This window comes from Ambystoma mexicanum, chromosome 7p (genome assembly GCF_040938575.1).
Source record: "Ambystoma mexicanum isolate Mex_15411 chromosome 7p, UKY_AmexF1_1, whole genome shotgun sequence".
Classification (NCBI taxonomy): domain Eukaryota; kingdom Metazoa; phylum Chordata; class Amphibia; order Caudata; family Ambystomatidae; genus Ambystoma; species Ambystoma mexicanum.
Window position 1 is genome coordinate 832,424,380 of NC_090939.1, and position 25,095 is coordinate 832,449,474.

Below are 25,095 nucleotides of genomic sequence, written 5' to 3' on the forward strand. Positions count from 1 at the left end.
ACACCCATCTACATTCTGCTGTAAATTCCCCAATTCTTTTTTGATAGGAATTTGGCCTGCAAGGAAAAGGGGTAATAATGTTACTTAATGAGATACTTTTGCTGACCTACTTGTTGGAAATTAAACTGACCAAAAAGGTAAGGGATCATGAAAGCACAGGGTGATCTAAATGTTGGGCACTTGATGAGAAAACAAATACTAATCGTCTGTGATGATCCACGCATGAAAGAAATAGTATTAAATCTATTAACGGTTTTGGTTAATCACATGTGCTCATTTAGCATTTATAATTTAGACTACTCAGTCTGTACGATGCATATTAATCTTGAACCCTGTGAAGTGCGTCTCATGGCTAATAGTATTGAGTATATTAGTGCATTAGACAGACTACTTTGTTTTATTTACCATTTGCATAATTTTGTTAGCCTGTGCTGAGCATTGTTATCCCTGACAACTTACCTTGCTGGTCTATTTGTTCTTTACTAGATCGCTATCAGGTTTGTATCCGCCACGAACATGGGCTATTTTCCACATGATTTTCGGCATTATGGGCCCGATTCATGGATTTTTTTTGCAAGGTTCAAAGTGACTTTGCACTGCTGAAAAGTGACATTGCACTGCCGACACAAACCCTGAGTCATGGAACTGTGCAAAGTGTGTTTTTGAAGTGCAAAATCAGTTTATTTGTAAAGCGCCTAGAAGGGAGGGAACAAGGGGAAAAACAACAGTCCTTCAGAGCTCTTGAAATTCTGAGACGATAACAGTCTGCACAGGCAGAGTAAGTGCATATGATACAATTAACAGTGGAGATAACAGCAAATAGGCCTGACGACGATTCTGCAGTTTTTCCAAGTGCATTAAGGTGCCACCATGCAGGGAGTGAATACAAGTGGGAGCACAAGTCATTTTGCCTGCAAAAATTACTATGCACTGACTTTGCGCTGCAGAAATACACTTTGCCAAGTTGCATGAATCAGGGTTTATGTTTTCAGTGCAAAGTCACTTTTCAGCAGTGCAAAGTCTGTTTGAACCGTGCAAATAAATTCCATGAATCGGGCTCTTGATGTTTTTGATGGTTTGCTAAACCACATACGTTCTTCTAGCTGTTATACTGTGTATTTCCAGCCTGTATGGTCCATTCTGTTTTGAAACATTGAGATGATTGGTTACACGTTTAAAGCACTGCTTTACCAGACCCCATCGGGTTAATTACCGTTTATTACATTTTTGCATCTACATAGTGCATGACCAGTACTCTGCACTAACCACTGCATGTTGTTTAATTACCTCTGTGGTGGGTCGTAGAGATGTCATGTGCGCTGACCTCACCCCCTTGCGGTGTTGCACTTGGTGACATCATTTTGATGTGTCCTGCCACCTTACTGTGCAGTGCTACGTGGCAGTTATGTATTAAAGTAGTGGGCAAGTCAGTGGTCTAGAACTGCGTTCAGCTGCATCAGTAGTTGTATTACTAAACAAGATGTAATTGTAATTGCAATATTTTATTTTGAAAGTGCTTATACACAAGTGAAGTGCTTCAAGGCACTTCAAGGCGGGAAGGGAACAAGGGAATACAATCGTCATTCTTAGGCCTTGAAGATTCTGAATGATCTAACAACAGTAGCTAGCATGCTAGGCCAGAGGCATACCTACTTGTGAAGTGCTTGACAAAGATTGAGAGGAGAAGAGGGGAAGAGAACATACAGATCAATAAAATACAGTACTGGCCTGGTAACATTACAGATTGCTTGGTGGTTGGTCATCCAATGCGCCTACACATGAGTATTTCAAGCACGACCAAGCAAGGGAGGGGAGACAGAGGGAGGACCAGACAGTCAGACTTGCAAGGCCTGGAACATTCAAGGTGAAGGATGTGCAAGTGAGCAGAACAGGAAGTGCGATGGAGTGGGATTGGGACAAGTGCGCCCAGTCTAGCTGAGGCCTAGGTTAAGTGCACATTGGTTGCTCCTCTCATGGATCATATTGCAGTAGTGCCAGGCAGAGTGCAGAGGCCTGGAGGCAAGTGCAAGACTGGCTGGGGAGCCTGGGACTCGTGAGGCTCTGGAGGTGGACCAGGCGACTGGTCAGCTAACTGAGCAGGTTGGGGAAGAGAAGGAAAGAGGGAACAAGCGAGGAGAAAAGAGGTTAGCAGGGGAGAGGGAGAGAGAAAGAGGAAGAGAACAGGTAGGTCTAGAGGAGTTTCCGGAACTTAAGGAGGTCCGGCTCAAGATGAAAACAGGTAGGTAGGCTGTTCCAAAGGAAGGCACCTGCAGAGGATGAGGATCTACCCCCAAATCTCTATTTGGAGAAATGGCTCACCCACAGAGTATTGGGGAGGAGAGCGTTGTAGATAGTAAGGGCCCCAGCCCCAGAAAACCTTGTGGACTATGCCGAGGGATTTGAATTTGATCCTTGCAGCCACGGGGAGCCAGTGGAGTGATGTGGTCCCTGGGCTTGAAGCCAAGGATAAATATTGCGGTTCTGTTCTGGTTGAAGTTGAAGAGGTCGAAGAGTAGAAGTAGGAAGATTGAGAAAGAGACTGTTGCTGTAGTCCAGTCTGGAAAGACTAGGGCTCTGGAGACAGTGATCCTCTGCGGGACAGTGAGAAAAGGTAGAATACCTCTGAGGAGGTGCAGCTGGTAGTGATAGGGTCCCAATTAGGACGATCTCTGTCTTGCTGGCATTAAGGCAGAGATCGTTAGCAGCACACCACGACTGAATTGCAGTAAGACAGTCAGGAATGAGCGAGGAGGAGGAAGAGACCGAGGGTAGCCTGATAGAGAGCTGAATGTCATCCACATAACACTGAAAGTTAGAGGTGAAGGCAGAGATGTTGTGGGCCAAAGGGGCCATGTAGACATTGAAAAACCAGGGGGGTAGCTTAGATCCCTGGCGGGCACCACAAGTAGAGAGGGTGATAGTGGAGAGAAAGGACCCAAGTTCCACCTGGGAAGGACGGTCACAGAGAAAGGATGCAAGCCACGCTAGGGCCTGATCTGTGATGCTCAGGGTATCACAGAGATGGGAGATCAGGATGTTGTGGTTTACTGTATCAAAAGCAGAGGAGAGTTCAAGGAGAATGAGGACAGAGGGAGAGTTTTGAAAGCAGGTCTTCACGGGTGTTCAGAAGATCAGTTTCCATGCCTCTGGATGCTCTAAAGCCAGATTGATGGCCATGGAGACAACCAAGAGATTCAGTGTGGAGGGTAAACTGAGAGATAGCCAACTTGTCCAGGAGTTTGCCCAGGAAAGGAGTGATGGAGATCAGGTGATAGTTAGCCGGAATAGAAGGGTTGGCAGAGGGTTTTTTGAGCAGAGGGTATGCCCGAGAATGCTTGAGGGAAGGTGAGAAAACTCCAGTGACGAATGATAGGTTGCAGAGGTCTGCCAAGGCTGGAGCTAGAGAGTCAATGTTGTCCTTGATGTTGTCCTTGATGGTTTTGGAGGGGCAAGGATCCACCTGTTTGTAAGAGGCTTTCATAGACTGGACGTGTCTAGAAACCTCCTCAGGTGTGACAGGGGAGAGGGAGGAGAGAAGAGAGGGCATGGTGGGGCGGTCGAGTCGGGCCCAGGAGATGATGGTGCATGAGTGGGTGTGGAGGAGAGAGAGGACAGGATGTCCTGTGCTTTGGCGGTGAAGTGTGCAGCAAGGTTCCCGCAAAGGGCCTGGGTGGGTGCAATAGAGGATGAGGTTGCCGTCGGGTTGGCCAGCTCCTTACAGACGTGCTGTAAGTACTAAGGCAATGAGCATCTCCTTTGCTCAACAGTTTGCTGTTTCAGGCACATTAGTGAATTGTTACATTTCTTCACCTTGCAGGGGCATTTTTTCTTTACAACTACAAATTTTCACACAGAGTCACGTGTAAAATATGAGAATATTGAAGATCTGTACTACATTTTAAATGGAACACATGTGATTACAAACACCCATACCTCATCATCATTGCAGGTGGTTCTTTCATTTTGCAAAGATATTGAGCAACGGACACATACGGTTTTCCAGTTAAGTGTGAGTATTTCACAAAGTTGTGAACTACATGGTTATAAGCATTTCATAATCTTTTTTTGTCTCTCTTTTTGAAGGTTTTCTTTGTATGTTTTTCACTGTGATATTCTTAACCATTGTGCTTTTTTCTAAAGATGTTTTATTTGTTTTGACGATGGTATGTTTGGTGCCCTGAAGACGGACTGGGTCCGAAATGCGTTGACACCATTGTTGTTGGCGTTATTGCGCTCCTCATGCTTAAGAATTACATTTGTGACATTGGCTAAGAGACATGGTATAACATATTTTAAATACATGATTTACAATTAGAGGCCCTGCTGAGCAGTAGTAGATTGACGATGCGGTTTCTGCGGACGTGTGTCTGTAGATTCCCTCATCACTTTGTTCCAGTACCCTAGTGCTTTGGGTATTTTTACTGCAGTGCTTCGATAGGAAATTAAACCAATTTTGATTATTATTTAGACAGTTGTTTCATGAGTGGTGGTGCCCACCCTATCTCAACTTATTTCAAAAAGCCTGCCATCTTTTATACATAACAATACCACTGTCAAAACAGGTCAAAATTAGTCTGTGATTGATGAACATCTTTGAGCGATGGTTGCATTAGGGTGAATTTCGAGGTTAACTTCTCAAATCTGGGCATATGTTATTCTTGCAGCTGTTCAATGGAGATATTACCATACTTTTGCACGCAACACAACAATAAAATAAATAATGGTTGTGTTGAGCTATCCCTTGAGAGTGCGCCGAAAAATAATGGAATGGCAAGTAGTGATGATTAATCAATTCCTGTTTATTTTTGTGATGTTAGAGCCTTTGTGGATGACACGTGTTTCGGCAGAGCTGCCTTTATCGAATCCAGGCTATATAGATAGCTCATAAGTCACTGCATAATGCATAAAGGTGCTGAAGTTCACAGGGATGAATCCCACCAGATACAAAGAAGTCCTCCGTATGTACGAGTGTCCTGGACACGATAAAGGCAGCTCTGCCGAAACACGTGTCATCCACAAAGGCTCTAACATCACAAAAATAAACAGGAATTGATTAATCATCACTACTTGCCATTCCATTATTTTTCGGCGCACTATCAAGGGATAGCTCAACACAACCATTATATATTGTCACAAACGGAGTGGAGGGACTCTAAGTCTCCGTAGTAGCTAAACCTGGTGCGACGCAAGATCTTTAACATCACCTCAACTCTCATGGGCAAACCCTTTTAATTTAACGGGGCGCGTAGGTACTGCAGCAGGTGTCATCACAAACAGTCCCTCACCAAGAATGCAACAATAAAATAAAATGTTTTTTGTTACACTGGAAAAAAAAATTATCTGTGATTGCTTGAAGGAGGCCCAAAGGGAAAACACTGATCAACAAAGATTCTGAACATGTTTGAAAACACTGGAAGCCCCCCCCCCAGAAGTAAAACAAAAATTAACACTGAAAACAAAAGTAATTATAAATGCAGCTTTGGCACAAAAGTAGTTTTAAAACCATTTTAGTCCTTTTAACAAATACAGTGAGGTCAGGGAGAAAAATCCCTAGCCATTGGTAGTGGTCTGAAGCACATGCCCCTTTTAATTGCGAGAGCATTACATGTGCCTATCCAAACCCAAATCTCCAATACTAAAAAGGAAAGCTTTCCCTTTAAAGGAGAACCTTTCAGTGTGATCGAGAAAGCTGAAGAGTACACTGCTATAGTCGCCAGTTAACCCATCATAGCAAAGGGATTTTTATTTGAAGGTCTGGGAGGCCAGTGATAAACAATGGAGTACCAGAAATAGAATGTTTTATCTCAGTGAAATCCTGAATGCACAGAAACTGACACAGGAAGCAATGTTACTACTAAATGTTCCCCAGCAATAGAATCTTACATTGGGGAAACAAAATACTGCAGTCCTGTGCTAACCAGAGGCGTTGCTAGGGGGGGGCTAAGGGGGCTATAGCCCCTGATCCTTTGGTTGTAGCCCCGGATAGAATCTCAGGAGCTACAGCCAAAAGGCTAGCTAGCCCCCAGTCCCGACACTTCCGACATCAGCGTAGCCCCGGGTCGTTTCCAGACCTAGCAACTCCCCTGGTGCTAACACCGAATTAAACAATATAGAAAGCTAAACCAGCTGCATTTTAGACCGTAATTCATATAATGGAAACGCTGTATCCCTTAGCTCAGAGCAGACATCCTCAGAAAAGAACAGAACTGCAAATCTAACATCCAAGATGGTGGTCTGAATATAGGCTTTGTCCAATCTCCTGAGCCCACAGTAGTCACAGGGGAACCCAAGGAAGATAGCCAGTGCCAGCCTCTGCTCAATCAACACTCACAGGTGCAAAGCCTGAACACAAGATTGACCATGGGGGAGGAGGCAATACAGTATAAATGCAACCAACCCCAGTGTCTGTATGGTGGTTGGAGGAGAGGAGGCAGAGAATAGCAGGAAGTGAAAACATCAGGAATGAAGTTTAGCATGAGGAGGTGGTGCTAATGGAGAAAGGCAAGGGAGATAGCATCAGTAGCAAGCACAGACATCAGTGCTAGCAGGGAAGAAGATCCAGAGGAGGTGGTACCACTAGAAGGAGCAGGTGATAGCAAAGGAGTTCATGCACAATGATACAAACCAAAAATGTTTATATTAGAGTGAGCACTTTAATACAGTCTTATCTGACAATCATTGAACCGTATCAGAAAAATGCATCGTGAGAGTCGGAAAGAGAGAGCGAGAGGGGGAGAAAGAGCTCAGTGCTTCTGAACTGGGTGAACCTCCAGGGATGGGGACCAAATGAGTCTGAGCACTATATATTTTCCTTTCTCCAGGGCAAGCTATAATCCACTGATGAGCTTTAAAAAGTGCGGAATATGCGTCAAGAGTTGCCTTTGCTCATTCCAATTCGGCTTGTATGGTATTTTACCAATCCAATCGCTGTTAAGCAGTCCATGGAATGGTTAAAGGATTTCATTTTCTGGCTTACCATGGAGTTATATATTATAAGGCGGCACTCGCCACCCTATAGTTAAGGTAAGACTGTTATAAAGAAAATCTAAAGAATTCATTTCTAATAACTTTTGGCTAGTGCGATGGATTTGGCTGAAATTTTGCAGACGAAAGGTTTGTCATGGGCCCCCCCCCCGACTGGAAAGGTTTGGGAAAGATTCTTTAAAATACAAAGACATTTTTACAAAAACAATAAAAAGCAGTTTCAGCATACTCCCCATTCATTTTCCCATAGACAAAAACGGTACATTTTTGCCAGACTGTGCAGCACAAGCCACTGGACAGATTTGGATGAGGTCTGAAACAACTGGGGCACAAAATTTAACTCGCGACCCTTTAGTGGTTTGGGGTTGTTCCGTCCAGTACCTTTTTAAATGCCTCCTTCTCCAAAAGAAATAGCTATATCTCGAGTAAATTGAAAATAATCATTTTTTTTCCTTTTTAATGCAATAGATAGCCACGGTTATACCCCAGGTTATAGCGAAGGGTATTGGAAAATGAAAAACAGAAAAAAAGAGTAGAGGAGGAGCCAAGTACCCCTACCAAAAGCTCTTCCCCCATGTTGCCTATACGTTGGGAACTAGAAATTGCGACACGAGCAGTACCAGCGAGGATGCCCATACCGCAAAGAGTTCTTGAGACAAGGTATCCATTGAGAAAACCCTATATACATGCACGAAGAAATAACGTTCTTTTGGAAGGAGTCCCGGAAGAAGTGTGAAAATGAATGCGAAAGAAGACTGGTGACATCATGCGAAGCAGAACTGACACACCCTGAAAAGACACACAAGGTAAGAAGACATAGATATTCTATAGAAATTGAAGATGAAGTATCAAAGTTAAGCATCATTTCAGGATCGAAATGAAGATGCTCGTGCAAAGAAGCACCAAAGAAAATGCAAAGTCATTTTACACTTGTACAGATGCAGTAACACAAGTAGACAAAGTATTCATAAGGCTGGCTATGTAGTGAATAGGTTGTGGTAATGCGCCAATGTATGTACATGGGAATGTATGGAACCTAGATGTTCAATGATGCACTTTAGCAAGGCTTGAAACCCCATTATTGGAAAGGATTTCAGAGTGGTGCAGTTGGAAAAAAGCTGATGGCGAAGGAGAATTCGAGAAAGGCTTGGCTGGCCCAGCACCAGGAGTTGAGGCCACAGAGAGCCTGACTGCCTGCCAAGAAGTTACAATGACCATGAGAAAGGACCAAACTTCAGATTGAAATGGAATGAAAAAACACGGAAGGCGTCAAAAGTTAATCATTTAAAAGTATTATATGTAGTGAAAAGCTCAGAAAAATGGTCTTCAGTCACATGGTCGGCATCTAAATAGATTTGGGTCAAGCTACACCGAAACCAGAAGACAAGACAATGCCACACTCCCTTTTAATTCTCAGGCACAGGGAGCTTCTGCAAGGCAAAGTTCAAAGCCTTAATTGAATAACACACTGTTGGAGTGATGATAGATGTTGGGCTAATTGGGTAGGGAGGCATGACCAAGCCAACCTTCCCTACACCTGGGATACCAGCCTGCATGTGGACTATTCCAGAAAGGTACAAGCGTGCCAACCAATTAAAGAGGGCCACATATCAAAGAACCCTAAAGTTTGTGTAACCAATGAATCGTCATGTATTTTGTGACGATGGAGATGACTTTCACTTGAGATGGGCTTAGTTGTCCACCTGACTTTAGAGACCCAATCACTACCCCCGCTTATATAGAACACATAGCTAGATGTTTCCCTTAAGCCAACCACAGTTCCCTGTAGGTTTCTGTAGTTTGCCACATAGTGTGACATCAATAATGAGTTTTTGCTATAAAAGAAATGTTTTTTATGAAATGTATTGAGAGCTGGAGTGAACGTCAGATGATGTCTTTTGTACTCCCTGTTTTCGAAAATTGTTAATAAATCAGAACAGAGTTTTGCCAACTTTCGGAGTCATTTTGATTATTGATGTTTGAGTAACTTCTGCATCTTCATCCATCTCTAAGTATTGCTACCTCGTCTTAAAGGACCCAGGTCTATGTGTTGAAAAGTCTTTCACAGGTCAAAAAACATGCAAATGACATCAGGCTAGAGATGTGGGAAAGGCAAGAGGACAGCAAGAGAAATTTAGGAGTTGCAGAGGGGTTAGGGAACAAGTTTGCAACACAAGGCTCAAACATTTTTCCCATGCCCTCGGCACTAACGTGGGGTATAGCTGCGAATAGCCGACATCTCAAAGCAAACTGTGTCACAGAAACATCAAGTGTTGTGGGGAATGGGAAAGGGCAGGGGAGTGGAGGGAGCTGGCACATTTGAGGGGGGCACTTAGTGATGGTCTGATGGGCAAAAAAGCATTTTTGGGGGTGTTTTTCTGATATTCACTGCTATAAAACTGCACATTGGCTATCTGTAGTCCATACTAAAATAAGCATCCTCGACTCCCTTCCATGCAGTAACCAAGACCAAGACTGTTTAGCTTCAAATCAAGGAAGGGGCCACCCCATGCTGCCTAATAAACAAGCACACGCTACAAGACCACCACAACAACATGGCCTGAGGATGCCAGTCCCTTGCTCTCTTGGACGCTAAGCAGGGTTTGTCCCAGTAACTGCTCAGATGGGAGACAGTCCACAGTCCCGGATCCCGTGTGTTTTCTTAGTTTTAAATATCTCATAGCACTCTAATAAAACACATGACAATCAGGTCATTTTTATTTTAACCCGAGCTACTGTCAGTCCATGAAAGTATTGCACACTAAAGGTCAAGTTGCCATGAGGCACACATGAAAAGAGCAGCTATCTCTGGGCAAGGAGCTGCTATTACATGGAGAATTGTAAATCCAGTTGCACATGAGAGACAAACTTGAATAACCATATATATATATATATACACACATATATACATATATATATATATACATAACACATCTCCGACTTGTAACATGCGCTCAGCATTCAGTTAATTATGGCATTCATCCGCCGGGCACAGGTGGCTGGCTTATTCCGCGGCTGGTCCGCGTCAAAAACATTCAAAAACACAGCAGGTGGAGCCTGCTCTAATTTAGGCAGCCCTCATTCCAAATAGAAAATACGTATCTGTTCAGCCCAGGCAAAGATCAAACAATGTATTAGGCTTCCAGTGAAAAATAAAGGGACATATAACACTATAATATGCCTCAATATGGTTTAAAGATTTTCTGTGTTCCAAGGACTCTCTGAGGGCTCTAAGTCAATTTTTCTTGCCTTTTACTTAATTGCATTCTGGTATTTTTAGTCTCCCAGTCAGCATGGGGGAATAATGCCACAGTTGTACATTTTTTGCCTAACAGTTTTAGAGGGATGTATGTATTTGAGTGGCACTATGGTATGTGTACATTTCAAGTTATCTTTAAAAAGCAAAGTATTGTTGAAAGCCAGAAATAGGGGTGAGGATGGGCAATTATGGGAGGGCAAGTCAGTCTTGAGTATTTGCCAAGGATGTGGCAAGAGAGTTTGCAATCCTGGGCACCAGTGCAGTTATTTCCCCCTGACTGTGGCTTCTTTTCAGGGTATAAGTAAAGGACACATTTGGGTGGGCAGCATAACTTTTTACTCAGGTTGTCATGTTCCCAGTGCAGATGCTTACCCACAAGTCCACAAGCACTTGTTTCGCATTGGGATTTTGTTTTCATGGGAATGTTTCACTACAGATTGCTGTGTTTAAAGGGTGAATGCCTTTTATACATTACCAGCATATTTTTTGGAACATTTCCTCTCTCAGATAACTTTTTGGGTGTTCATTAATTGTTTTGAAGGTCCAGTGCTATTTTATTGTGCACTGCATGTGTATATTTCACTTTAAGAAATGTGTTCACTTACTGTGCATATATTCATGGGTGCCAGCTTTTGAGTTTTGTTATGGAGACAAAAGTACCTGGGCATATGTTATTCTTACAGTCGGTCATTTTTATTCCCTATTCCGTTCTGCTTAAAAGCAGTTAGTTGGGTTGTGCAATGTGTCACAACAGCCACCAAGAGACCGGCCATGAAACAAGTGGCTTCTAACATGCTGCTTATCCAAAGTGTGTGATCCTTGGCAAATAATGTATCCTCACTGCACATTGCCTAACAAATTGGTAGTTCCCAAAGCCTACCATCTTTTATATATAACAATACCACTGTCAAAACAGGTAAGAATCAGTCTGTGATTGATGAAAATCTTTCAGTGATGGTTGTATTAGGGTGGATTTCAAGGTTAACCTTTCCAACCTGGGCATATGTTTTTCTTGCGGCTAGTCATGAGAGATATTACCCTACTTATGTACGCAATTAATCAATAAAAGAACATGTTTGTGTTTACACTGGAAATAAGAGTTATCCCTGATTGCTTGAAGGGGGCTCACGGGAAAACTCTGATATACACAGATTTGGATGTTTTGAAAACACTGAAAAATCACCCCAGAAGTAAAAAAAAACCCACTGAAAACAGGAAACCCTAATTATAAATATACCTGCAGCTATGGCAAAAAAGTAATTTAAAAAGTTGCTAGTAATTTTAACATATGAGCTAGGAGGTGAAAAATGACTGGCCATGGCTGGCGAGTGGTCTGATAGTGTTTTAAAATGGACAGTGCGCATGGCCAATGGCCGTACCCACTAGCCATGGCCAAAGAATACTACCAGACCACTAGCCAAAGGCCATGGCTAGTCGTCTGGTAGTATTCTAAAATATATAGACGGGATGGCCGAAGGCCGTGGTCAATTGACATGGTCAAAGGCCAAGCCCAGGGGTGTGTAAAGAAATCTATGGAAAAACAAAATCCTTGAAATTCAATTAAAAAACTTAAGTTAATGATGAGCAATTGTGAGAAACCTATAGCAACAAAATTCCTGAAATTCAATGCATTGGGGAACTCAGGACCAGCTTAACTTGGCACGTTCCCGTTGCAAAGCCCAAGAGGTCATATTTATTAGAAGGCCATGGCTAGTGGTCTGTAGTGTTCTAAAATATAGAGGGGGCATGGCTGATGGTCGTGCCCACTTATCGCCATGGCTAGTGACCATGTAGTGATTTTAAAAATACAGTGGGCATGGCTAGAGGCCGTGCCCACTGGCCATGGCTCAGGGACAAGGCTGGTGGTTTGGTAGTGTTTTAAAATTAACAGTGGACACGGTTGAAAGCCGTGCCCACTGGCCATGGCTAGTTGTCGGGTAGTGTTCTAAAATATACAGTGGGCACCACAAATATCTATGGAATAACTAAACCCTTGAAATTCAATGAAAAAACTTTAGTTAATGATCAGTTATAGTAAGAAACATATTGCAACAAAACCCCTGAAATTCTAAGTATTGGGGATCTCAGGACAGGCTTAACTCGGCGTGTTCCCATTGCAAAGCCAAAGAGGACATATTCATAAGAAGAGAAGGTGTGTTCTCGCACCTTGAAGCATCTCTTGTGCTAGATGGAATTAACAATAAAGATCTAAGACCAAATAACCGGACAGAATTAAGGAATATGGCAAATAACTATTTTATTCTCAATTGAATAAAGCAGGGTCATCTGGCAGACATCGGACTTATGCCTGCACACTCACATACACACTCTTGATTACACAGGCGTCTTCTACCCCAGTATGCATCATGTATGACAGCATCCTACGTGGCAAACCATAAAACCTATTAGCTGGAGGGATTGTATTAGGGGAACATATCTACTTATAGAAGGTATATGGATCAGTACTTTATTGGCTGTCTCCTATCTGTACGATAACTCTCAAACTACATCTACATACATATAATACTGATTATAGCAAACAAAATGGCAGCGGATTGGTCTAAGCAACATTGTATAGCAGGTTACCCCATGGACCCACTGATTGGTTGACATTCACACCCAACTTTGGACTTTCGACTCGGCTTGCAGCACGTAAAGAAACCAAAACCTCATCAGTGCATTGGTGTGTGTGTATGTTTTGTTTTTACTTCATCAGTGATTAATTATGTGCCAACTTCGAGTACAGTCAATTCAGTATGTGTGTGTGTGTACATATTTCTGAACAATATCAAACCTAGGGTGCAACTCTCTCAACTCAACACTCTGCACTGCATCATAAGTGAAATAGGTCATGATTTACAGGAATTAAGCAGTGGCTATTCCTGGGTATGCACATGCGACCTTGTTGATTTCTAAAGCATGCATGATATGTGCTGGTCAGAGATCTTTAAAGCCCAAATAAGGCTGCAAAGCAAATGGGGAGTGTGGAAATCTGGTGAACATTATAAAGTTTAAGGAGTTAACAGTTCAGCAATTTCCCTTTCACTCTTTAGGACTATCAGGACACTGGAAGTGTTAGAAAACAGCAATATACTGTCAACTGGCCAGGAACTGCCCAACCACAGGGCCCTAAACATCACCACCAGCTTGATCTAAGCACTTCCATTTTGTAATCACTTAACAGACCAGATTGGTTTGCTGTACGGTTCGGAACAGTGGCTGGACTATAATTTATTACAAATATCTCTTCCAGGGATGCATTACTGAAATGAAAGAAAATAGGGCAAAAATGGTATGGACAAAGTCAGTCATTACATAAATCGACATTGACAGTTTTTTTATTTATTTAATTGAACATTTATATAGTGCACAAAACCCAGAGGTACCTGGGTGCTTAATATTACGAAATTAGTTGCAGGCATGAGTTTCAGCTTAGTCATTACCAGGCAAGGTACAGTCCTGTGTACCATTTTGAAGAAGAGGAATTTACATGCCCAAAGAAATAAATCAAGATTCTCTGTTCTCAGAGTTAGGAAATTTGATTTTTGACTCTTTACTGATCCAGATCCCCTGCTACATATGGCGAACACTGATCTTGTCTACCGCCACTTCATTTCACACAAGCTAGTAATGTTTCCTTGTAAGAATTCAATGTTCCTACTTATAACAGGGAAACAACATTTATTTTAACTAGTATAAAAGTAACCAAGAGAATTATTTACAGCACAGCAAATCCCATCATGGCAATTTCAAATCCTTACACATTAATATGATGGATTGCATTCAATTATAACACCACCACTGGGAAACAGAATTATTAGAATATAAATAACAAAACATTTCTTAATCTTGAATGACTAATCAGATGTTGTGGAATACATACAGTGGCTGCCTTCTCTACCCCGCCATTCACAAGCCCCACTCCCTTTCACTAGCCCAATTTTGTTGGTCCACCTGGGTTTGCCAAAGAGAGGATCAGGTTCTGTGACTCTACTTCACCAATAGGCATTGACAAACTTCTCAAAACAGGATTTACCTTAAATCTTATTTCAGCAGGTTACTTCAGGTTTTTAGAAGAGGTAGAATCTCGAATCTTATGCACCGATGATCACTAATTAGTAAAATGCTTACATGGTTTAGGGCATAGCCTCAGTATCCTGTTCTTTGGCTGTCCCCTGTGTAAACATGGTCATCCGTGTTGGGCCCCTGAATTCTGTCTCTGTTATTTTTGTCCATGATCTTTCAATGAATCATGGTCATTACGTCCATGGTCTCTGTCCATGAAATAAAGGTATACAAAGACAGATTACAGCTGCTGATTGCTGTACCCAGTCAGCCTTGATTCTGTTAAATGTAATTTAACCAACGGTTTCTCCATAACGCCTGAACATGAGCTTTGATTTTGCATATCTCTTTTTTCATGGATGACTATTACGTGAAGGGGTGTTAATGCTTGGGAGGACAACTCGTATTATTGTTAACGGGAAAATGCTACTTACTGATTTTGAGGAACCCAAACTCTGAAATGCCATCCTTCTAAAATTTAAATTAATTTCAGCCAACCCCAAATTATTCCCTTTTCACTTCATCCCATAGAAATCTAGTTAATTTAAATAATGTGTAGCAAAATTAGTGAGCAGGTTGAATAAATCATGTGCAGTGTAGAGGAGAGCACCGACTTCTGTTATAGGGTAAAGAACTGCACACTCTGCTCGTATAGTCCTGGTAAATTTGCATATCCATAATCCTTTGCATAATTACAGGGAGTTCTGTTGTCATCCCACGTGAATGAATACATGTATTTAATAGTTTATAGTGCCTCTTCCCATCACACAATGTTGAGCTATTTTCATTATACTGTTCATTAAAGTCATTCTACAATTGTTAGGGACCTTCAAAAGGTGTGAACCTGCACTAAGAAGACACATGTTACTTACAAGGGAGACATGATCTGTTAAACAGAGTCTGTTTTCTGTGCTGTTTGTTATTGATAAGAGCTGAATGATTCAGTTGGAATAAATGTTTCAACCACATCAATAGCTCACAGAAAAGTACAGTTCTGGGGCAAATATTGCTAATCGTGGTCCTGTAAGGTTTGAATTAACAATTGATATGTACAATGAAGAAATGATAAACATACCAGACCACCCTTATGTTCATTCCTGCTCATGATTATTCATGGGTGTCCAAAGGTTTCAGGATAATTGACAGCCATGTATGCCCATGCTACCGTGGACAGAATTAGACCACGATCCCTGAGCCATTTACCATCCGTGGTTTTCAATTGTTAACCATGCTCATCCATGGACTTTGAGGTTGATGATGTTTAAACTATGGAGAGCCATAGTGTGTCCATGAACTTGAAAATGGGGTAGTGACAACAAAGCAAATGACGGCAAAGGAGAATGATCTCCTTTCCACTTTCAAATCCCCCCCAAGAATATTCCTTAAAATATACTGCCACTGGTGCGTGTTAAATATACAAGCAGGAAAAAGAGACTGGTACTGGTCTATAGTGTACACATCATTTTAAACATTTCACTGAATTGATAAACAGGACATCATTTCATTGGGCAAGATTGTTGTCTATATATATATATATAAATATATATATATATATTTATTAAGATTAATGAAAACAAACTCTAATCACAAAATACATTTGACTGTTTGATGGATGATTTATAGTAAATTATACAATAACCTAAAACCAGACAATAAGCACATGTATTATCATCAAAGTAGAAAATGTCATAACACAAAACAAAACAACGAGCGTGATCATTAATACATCTATTTGTACGCGCATAAGTCCGGAGACCAGTCTCTAACACTGGGATTCGAACCTCTGTTTGTACCACGTTGTCTTGCTTCTAAGACAAGTGCATTGTCCCTGAGCTAACAAAATGCCACATCGCAGATCAAGATACATGTGAAGAAGACTATATAAAACACAAATGTTAACCATTACAATTCATTAAGTCAGCCCAGAGGAAAATATACATTCATGATGAGTAAAATGAAATGCTGAAGGATCTGATATGTTGAAATAGACGATTCTTGGCAGCAATTCAAAGGTCAAAATAAATTATGATGGGGTTAAATGCCCACTAATCATAAAGGTTCGTAAAATCAGTGTATTTCTATCAGAGAAAATATCACAAAAAAAAATGAAAAGAGGCAAAGTCAATGCAGTCTAATCAGTAAGGAAATACATAAGTATTTGTGATGTATTTGTATTTGTGAGTCTGTGTAACTCAGTTCAGAAGCATTTCTTTTGAGCAATAATGGTAACGGCCAGGGGCCCTTCCGATGGCCTGCCGGATCGGGTATTATTGCTATTAGCACCCTGCGTTTGCAATCCCGAGACCTGGGGTGTTAAGATCAATGTTTTTTGTTTCAATAAATGGGACACCTCGCAAAACACTTACTTACTTTAGATGGCCAACAAGGATCAGGAAGGCGGGGTCCATACAGAGCCCCTCTTCCATTTTCATTGTGGCCAGCGGGGACACAGGGCGTCAGGAAAGGGATGATGGGGGTAAGATGGCTGGGTGGGGGTGCAGTCAGCAGGTTGCTTGGAATGTGGGTTTGTATCAGTAGATTCAGCTAGCGATCCAAGCAGCCTGATTGGTTGCGTGCACCGCCCCGGGTGCTAATTTAACTTTTAACAGGACATCACTGGATAGCTCTCCATTATGCAATTCATTATACCACCTGTAGGATTGAACAATAGGGCCTCATTACGAGGTTGGAGGTAGCCTTGCCGGTTTTATCGGCATGGCTACCTCCAAACTTGCATCCGGGTCCGGCACCCGTGAATGGGTAATTATCGGGCTATTCGACCCCAGCCAGACCCGGTAATTGCCGAATCGCGGTTGTTGGGCCCGGTATATCCCCATTCCCATTTGAGCCCCGATAGGGCTCAATGGGAATGGGGAGGATGGTAGCAACTGTACCGTTAATAACGGTACCGTTGCTACCATCAAGTTCTGCTCACGCGTGCCGGTATGGTCACCAGGTCAGACCTGGTGGCTGCAAGGGCACCCACAAGCAGAACTCCTAGCATGGCGCTACGGTAGCAACGGTGCCGGTAGCGATACCGGTGCCGTTGTTGCCTTACCGCCATACTCGTAATGAGGCCCATATGTGTCCTTCAATGTGTGCATGATAAAACAGATTTTTTACAACTATTTTGGATAAAAAGGCATAAGCGTGATAGGAATTACTAATTGACGTGCCTGAAGCAATCCAACTGTTACAGTTACTATATGCCTGGGATCCACCCAACAGCCTTATTCCACTGTTCCAGACACTGCAGATCAAGATCATCACTGTTCATTATAAATAATGCCAATCATAGTAGAAGTTACAGAGGAGTATATGCTTCAAAATTCTTTGGAGAGGGAGAATATAGAAATCTGGAGCTCCAGCACCATTGCTATGCACATCTGAGTTATTATGCATAAGAACAGCTTAGTGAGACCACTTGCTTGGTCATAGCACTATGTAAACATGCATTTGATCAATAAAGATGTGTACACACCCTTCAATGATATATATGAATCACTGTGTCATGACTGGCTGCCCATCACTTACCATGGATATAATGACTACCCTCAATTGATTGTGTCTGGATTCATTAATCATCCATTACCCATAGCAGCCACCTAACAGCTGAATTACATGTGTCTTTTCAGAAAGGCAAACTGTGCTACGCCCTCTTCAACTCCTTTTACCACATTCCCCCTTCGGTCTCCCTCCAATTCCCAAAGGCTGCGTGGTTTCTTCCAATGTCTGGCCGGGGACTCACACGCTAGTGCACAATGCGACTCATACGATCTAAGACTCCCCCAGTCCCGTTGCATTGAGGCCTAGTTTCATGTCACTAGCTGAGAGTCGTACACAGTGGAGAACAGTATTGCTTACTAGCTGTGAGCATCAAACCTCCTAACAGGCCAACTCACTTGGTGTAAGTCTCGCAACTCACGGAACAGTCTAGCTCATTGGGTGTGAGGACTTTATCAAGTCTTTGGATGTGAGTCTCACATTCTAAAATTAAAGAGAATCTCACACTATAGCATTCCATCTGATTGGGTGTGAATCTTGGTTTCTGAAACAAATGTGTGATTATTCCAGTAAACAAAAGTCGAAAAGTTGCTCACACCAACACATGCTTCCTCAAGGCTAGGTTCAGTTACACCTTCATAAATCCTATCCACAGTTTATGATAAGTAACACATGTCTTAGGTTGTGTCCCAAACAAAGTGTATACACAGCTGTTGTTATAAATATATGACAAGGCTCCAGGTCTGGTATATGGTGCATATGTTAAGTAACCAACTTTTACAGAGTGCATTGCATGTGCAATGCATAGGCCTAGTGCTGATGAATCACACCACTCATTCTAGAAGATGAACCATGATTTCAGATGTTTCCAGAAAACAAGATGATCTTTTGATATCCAGATCCCTAGAGGCAGCGTGCTCAGCATGGAAGGAGACTAAAGGCATGACGCCGAGATTTGTTTTTTTAAAATATGAGAGACAGCAGTGTGCATGTATGATATGTTAATTATATCGCGCTTAATACCCAGAGGTTTCTAAGCGCGGACACAGGGATCGAACCTATGGTGCTCAGTGAAGTCTTGTTTCCAAGGCGAGCACGTTGCCCCTGAGCTATGAGAGAAACAAACACACACGGAACTGTCCTGTTTTGCATACAGTGTGCACAGAGTTTTGGGGCCATGTTACAGAGAAGCCAGTAAATGACTGCTCATCTCTCAATGGGTATTTCATTATTCAGGATAGAGACCCAGCAGAATCAAAAACACCAGCATGGAAAAACTTACTGGGCGGGGACCTTCATATGGTACCACTAGCGGAAGCTGGGGGGCTGGGCACTGCATTGGTATGAGCGTGAGGGGGCCACCAGCACTGCAAGCACCCAATGTCGAATTTCTATGACAGGGATGGAGAGCAGCATTGGAATCTGCACGTTTTTGTATACTCGGAGCTGTTCAAGAGTTAGGTTTAGTGTACATAGAGCAGCTGTGGGGTCTTGTTAGAGGAGGGCAGATGTTACCCACTTTCCAAAAAAGGGTGCTAACTATCACTCCCTGCAGGGCTTACAGTGCCCTGTTTTGCTTGGCAGAAGCAATGCTTTTCCACCCGCCGATCCGCAGGAATGGTACCACAAAATGGGCCGGTGATGCAGGAAAACGGAGCTGGGAATTTATATCAATTCTCCAATATGGGCCTTAGTGTTGACCGGTCACATTACTCTTCTGTGATGGTGTTCATCTGGGCTCTTAAAGTGGCATGCAGTCACCTGGAGCCGGCATGTAAGGTCTCTCCGGTGGTAAGTACGTTTTGTCAATCATTTCTGATCAGGCTGGGTGTTTCATACTATCACCCAAAAAGGAAGATGCCCAAATGGTTAGAGGCTTCTCTACAACTCTAGGAATCTTGATAATGAATGTACTTTATCATAAGGACTCAGGCCCACCAATCCAGACAACTTAGAAGCAACCCCCACACAGTGACTGTTTTTCTGAACTGAAACTACCAACACCACAGCAAAAGCACTCATGCACTCCCACTTTCTTCCCACTACCAAACCACCCCCACTCATATTTCCAGATCCACAAGAGGACCAGGAGACCATGCAAGTAACAGCAGGGTGTGGTATTGATCCAAGGAACATAACATTAAACCACGCCCCACATCCAAACCAACCCATTGAGATACTGTACATGTTGCACGTTGCCACCTAGCATGCAGAAAACCTTTGGGCACTATGCTAACACTCTTCATTTTGCACAAATAATGGCAACAGCATCATTCAAGATACAAGAACCCCTTGGATCCTTTGGCCGCTTACCTTTGCCCGAGCATGTAATGCCGTCGGCAGACTCGCACAAGCCTTTGCTCTCTTCCTCTGACATGTTACATTTTCTTACATTTTGGCAGAGTTTCCCAAACCATCCGTCCTCACAAATGCACCGGCCGCAGGAGCAGATGCCGTGATCTGCGAGAAAAATAAATAAATTGCACGAGGGTTAAGTCGGATAAACGTGAGCAATGATCGCGCTCTGTATCAGTGGGAAACACTGCTGCGCCGCGCATTAATCAAGCCAGCCCATAATTGCTTACATTAACTCCGAAGACAATGATCACCCCTAAACATGATCAATCTGGGGCCGGTGCGGGAGGAAAGCCCTGGAGGAAAAGTAATCCTTGAAGTACTTTAAACTCGAATCCTTCATCATTGTATTGATCAAATGCAAATAAGCACATATTTGGTTATCAGTCCAAAGCCATTGATCCCTCCAAACGCCCATCACAGACACTGAGAGCACGTTTATTAATCTGCTCACGTTACCATGAACCCACCATTTATTGACCAATGCTCACGCCGAGTGGTGCTTTGCAAAGTTTAATCACGAAAAGGCCTTGCACCCTTACAATACTGCCGTCTTTCCTCGCCTGCACAGTACCACTCCGGCAGGCGATCTGCACTTGAGAGTGCTTCAAACAATCGCATCAATGAAACCAAAGAATTAGCAAACTCTGGACTCAAGAGGATTCGGATTATGTTGACACTGGGCCCTTCAGCAGATAAGCATTTGAGACTGGCTTTGTATGTTGAAGATACTTCAATTGGACTAAATTGAAGCATGTTTTAAAGAAATTTCGTTTATCAAACAAAAAGAGCATGGACAGCTTCTTTGATTAGCTAAAAACTTTGTTACATTGTAATTTAACTTAAAACGCTCTCTTCTTTACAGTAATAGTAGCGGGCCACATCCAGGGACGTCATTTAGGAGTCGCAACTGCGACCTCTGAGGTCTCCCTTGCTACCCCTGTGGTCTCCCTTGCTACCCCTAAAAAAAAAATGTTTGTATTTTTTTGTAATGCAAGCTCCTGGGCTGTGGCCAGCACCATGTGGCTCTTTACTTCTGGAGTTTCTTGTTCAGGCCTCTACAAAAAAGAAGGCAAAAAAAAGAACATGGGTGCCACAAGTCTAACACTTTCAGTACTGACCCTCAATAAGAAAGAATAGGAATACCAAATAATGTGTCTTTCTGGAATTCTATACAATAATTGCTAGACTCATTAAAGGTCTATTTCAGGCACACTTCAGGGGGTGAGTCACTGATTTAGTCTGTTCGTAAACACCTCAGCTCTGTCTTTCATCCTTCTGAGGTCGTTAAATTAGTACCAACACAGGTTGGGTGATGGGTGCACATTTTTCTATATAAAGCGCTTAAGCCTAAGTGCTATAACATAACACATCATTATCATTTGGTCATTGACGTCTGCTTGCATTCACAGCAATTTGGTAATATGGGCCAATACACACTGATCTTAACGATACATATGGCGATCCATTTTTGTAGGAAATGTACATCACATTATAGTGATATCGTAACCATATTTTTGTAGTGTATTTAGGAACAATGCTATGTGATGCCACTTCCTGTTTTGTCAAGGGGTGAAAGGTCGTGTTGCATCACTTCCCGCAATATCACTTTGGGGTGGGGTCAAATGACAACACTTCCTGTGATGTCATCAGAGGTCAAGGGTCATGTGATGTAACTTCCGCTACCACTGGCATTTTGGTGAAATGACGTCCCTGGTCACATCTGCCTTTTGTGTGGCAGAACGCATTTGGCCCTTCATCCTTATTAAGTTCATAACGTTAGTGAATTTGAAATGGGGAACTACAAGACTGCATGTCTGATCAGCAAATAAGTCACATGTGAGGCAGGCCTGACTCTTCATTTCATCATTCAGAGGTCAACATATTGAGTATTATTGAGGTTTATAATATGGAAATATAGGGCATTCATAACAGACATGGAACTCTGAAATGACTAGAAGACTGCAGAAGTCAGTCATACGTTAGGGTACGTGAAGTTTCATCCTGTCGAGTTTGCTTCCATGGGAACTACTGAGGTTATTATTTAGTAATAGGCAAAGTCAATGGCTACAGGACAATGACCTCAGAATGGCCAGTAGGGCTGGGGCAGGGTTGGTCACATGGAAAGCATTCATGATGTAGGCTCTGGCATTCCTGGAAGGAATACGATTTAGCCAGCTAGAATTGTCATTGTATGAGTGATGTACATGGTTATATAAACTCCTAACATAAAACACACAACAGCAAGAGCCATATTCTTAAAACATTTATTTGCAAATGATAAGATGTGCTAGTGCCCCAAAAAGATGGGCCCTATTCACAAAGTCACTTTGAATGTCTGCATTACAGATTTGCACTATCAAATTCCCGCTTGCATCACCTTGGCACATATGCACAGATAAAGGGGCACCTCTGCACACGTTAATGCACATCCCAAATTAAGAAATGGGATGCACATTAAAATGTGCTCAAAACAAACTCATGTTCTTGTGCCTCCAAGGACAGGTGCAGGGGGAGTGCAATGCATTGTAAACCCGGAGGCCCTTTAAGCGAAACTTCGCGATCTTCCGACTAGATGGTGGAGGGTGTCCGAATGGCCGAAATACTGGAAACCTACTAATCGATGGGTCTTTTCGTAACCATCCTCCCTCTGCTACCACATGAACCTGTAGGCCCTTTAAGTGAGGTAGCGCTTTATTGGATGGATGGGGATGCAGAGGTTACTCTTACAGCAATAATAAGACCGACTAAGGAAGTTGACAAAACATAGCTGTTTTATTTGCAATTATCTAAAACAGGGAGATCAACAGACATCTCACAGCATATCTCTCAAAGTTGTACATGAAAAACGACATATTTATAGTACAAACTCATCATCATTGACGTCATACTACGTGACAAACTAAGAAAACCTACTTGGTGTTGTGGTTGGACTACAGGGAAGACCTAGGTATCCTTTTTATGGGGGATATGATTGTGATAGGGTCTCTATAGTCAGGTGGACAACTATGCCCATCCTTAGTGCCAGTCATCTTCATTGTCATCAAACATACAAAGTTTCATTGGCTTTCAAATTATAGGGCTCTTTGCTACGTGGCCCTCTACAATTGGTTGGCACGCTTGCTCCCTTCTGGAATATTCCACTCGCTAGCAGCACGCAAGCTGGTACCCCAGGTATTTGTGGGTGGACATGACCATGCCTCCCCACCCAATTATCCCATCATCCATCATCACTCCTGCTGTCTACCATTCAAATTGTCTTTGAACTGGGCCTTGCAAAGTTTCACTATGCCTGGGAATAGAAGGGAGTGTGAGCACGTTCTTATCTTCAGTCTCGATGTAGCTTGCCCAAAGTCTATTTCCATATAGACTATGTGTCAGGAGACTGTGTTTTTAGCTCTGTCTTCGTAATTAATATTATTAATTGAATACAACTTGGCACTCATGGTGTTTTCCATTGCACCTCAACAGAAGCTTGCCTCGCTTCCCACGTTCATTGTATCTTCTTTGAATAGATAATCTGTTCCTTGGCTGCCCCAAACCTTGACACTGGGCCAGACAACCTTCTTGATTCTTCCTTCATCGACAGCTATTTTCCTTTCTGCTGCACCACACTTTCAGCCTTTTCGCAACTGAGGTCCTGGTTTGATAAAGTGCAACGTGGAACATCCAGATTCTATACATCTATCCATATATTTATATATATATATATATATATATATATATATATATATATATATATATATATATATATATTGGCAGCACCGCCTGCAGTCTATTCACTACGTATAGCCAGCCTTTATGATGACTTAATCTATTTGCGTTTCATCGCCTGTACACTTATACAACGGCTTGCATTTTCTTCAGTGCTCTTCGCACACACAATCTTCATTCCTCATATAAAATGTGACTTTATTCTTTACTTTGTCATCAGATTCTATGAGGTCGATATACTTTCTTCTTTGGCATCTCTTCTTGGTGCATCATCTCTGCTTCATGTGACATCACCAATCTTCTCTTTCATTCATCTTCGCACGTCTTCAGGGATTTCCCTTAAGAGATTTCCTCTATGTAGCTCTCCAAGGATACATCATGTATGGTTTTCTCAATGGATACTTTGTTTTGAGGATTCCTTGTGGGATAGGTCCCATTACTGGCACAATTTCCGACTTCCAACATAAAGGCAAAATAGGGGTGCGATTTCCAGTAGAGGCATTTGGCTCCTCCTCTACACTTCCCCCTCTGGTTGACCACGCTCTCACCTGTTTCCACATTTAGACATTCTGCTCCTGAAAAAGTGCTTCTTTGGAGTCCAAACCTTTACTAATACTTTCAGAGATCCTGCTGATTTAACATGTTCATCAACACTCCAGGTCACGTGGCTACATTGTCCATTCGGACTGAAATAGATCCATCTTCCCACATGCTTATAATGGTTTCTCAGATACAGGAATTTCATTCCCTCAGGTGCTAGAATGCTTGCTTCTACATATTTTCTGATTTCTTCATTGGTCAGCTCTTTGGGTCCAAACCCAGACTCAACATCGATCATGGTCTTCATTCCTACTGCTTTCTTTGCTGTCTTCTTGCACTGTGTGATTATCATTCTGATCACACAGAATCAGAACATGATCATCACCAACAATGCTGCAAGAAACTTGAAAATATTTGCCATCCATTGAGAATCCCATGAGAACATCGATGCAAACCAGCTTTCATCTTTGATATCTTCTGTTTCAGCTTCAATCTTAATGTGCAAGTTCGTTAGCAATGTTATGGCCTCTGTCCAGATCCCATTTTTGTCATTGTGAGAAGATATGAATGTGCATCCTGATTCTCTGATTTTGGCACAAACACCTCCATCCATTGCTGTGATCATGTCCAAGACATATCTGTTCTGAAGAGTTATCAGCCTCATGGCTTTCAAT

The 25,095-nt window shown here is 42.4% G+C and overlaps 1 protein-coding gene across 1 annotated transcript in view; it reads right to left on the minus strand.

Moving 5' to 3' along the window:
* ITGBL1 (integrin subunit beta like 1) overlaps nt 1–25,095 on the minus strand; it is a 1,421,787-nt gene that overhangs the window by 67,552 nt on the left and 1,329,140 nt on the right. Inside the window, exon 9 of the mRNA XM_069637000.1 lies at nt 20,126–20,272. Coding sequence (XP_069493101.1) covers nt 20,126–20,272 — 147 coding nt within the window. The remainder of the gene's footprint in view (nt 1–20,125; nt 20,273–25,095) is intronic.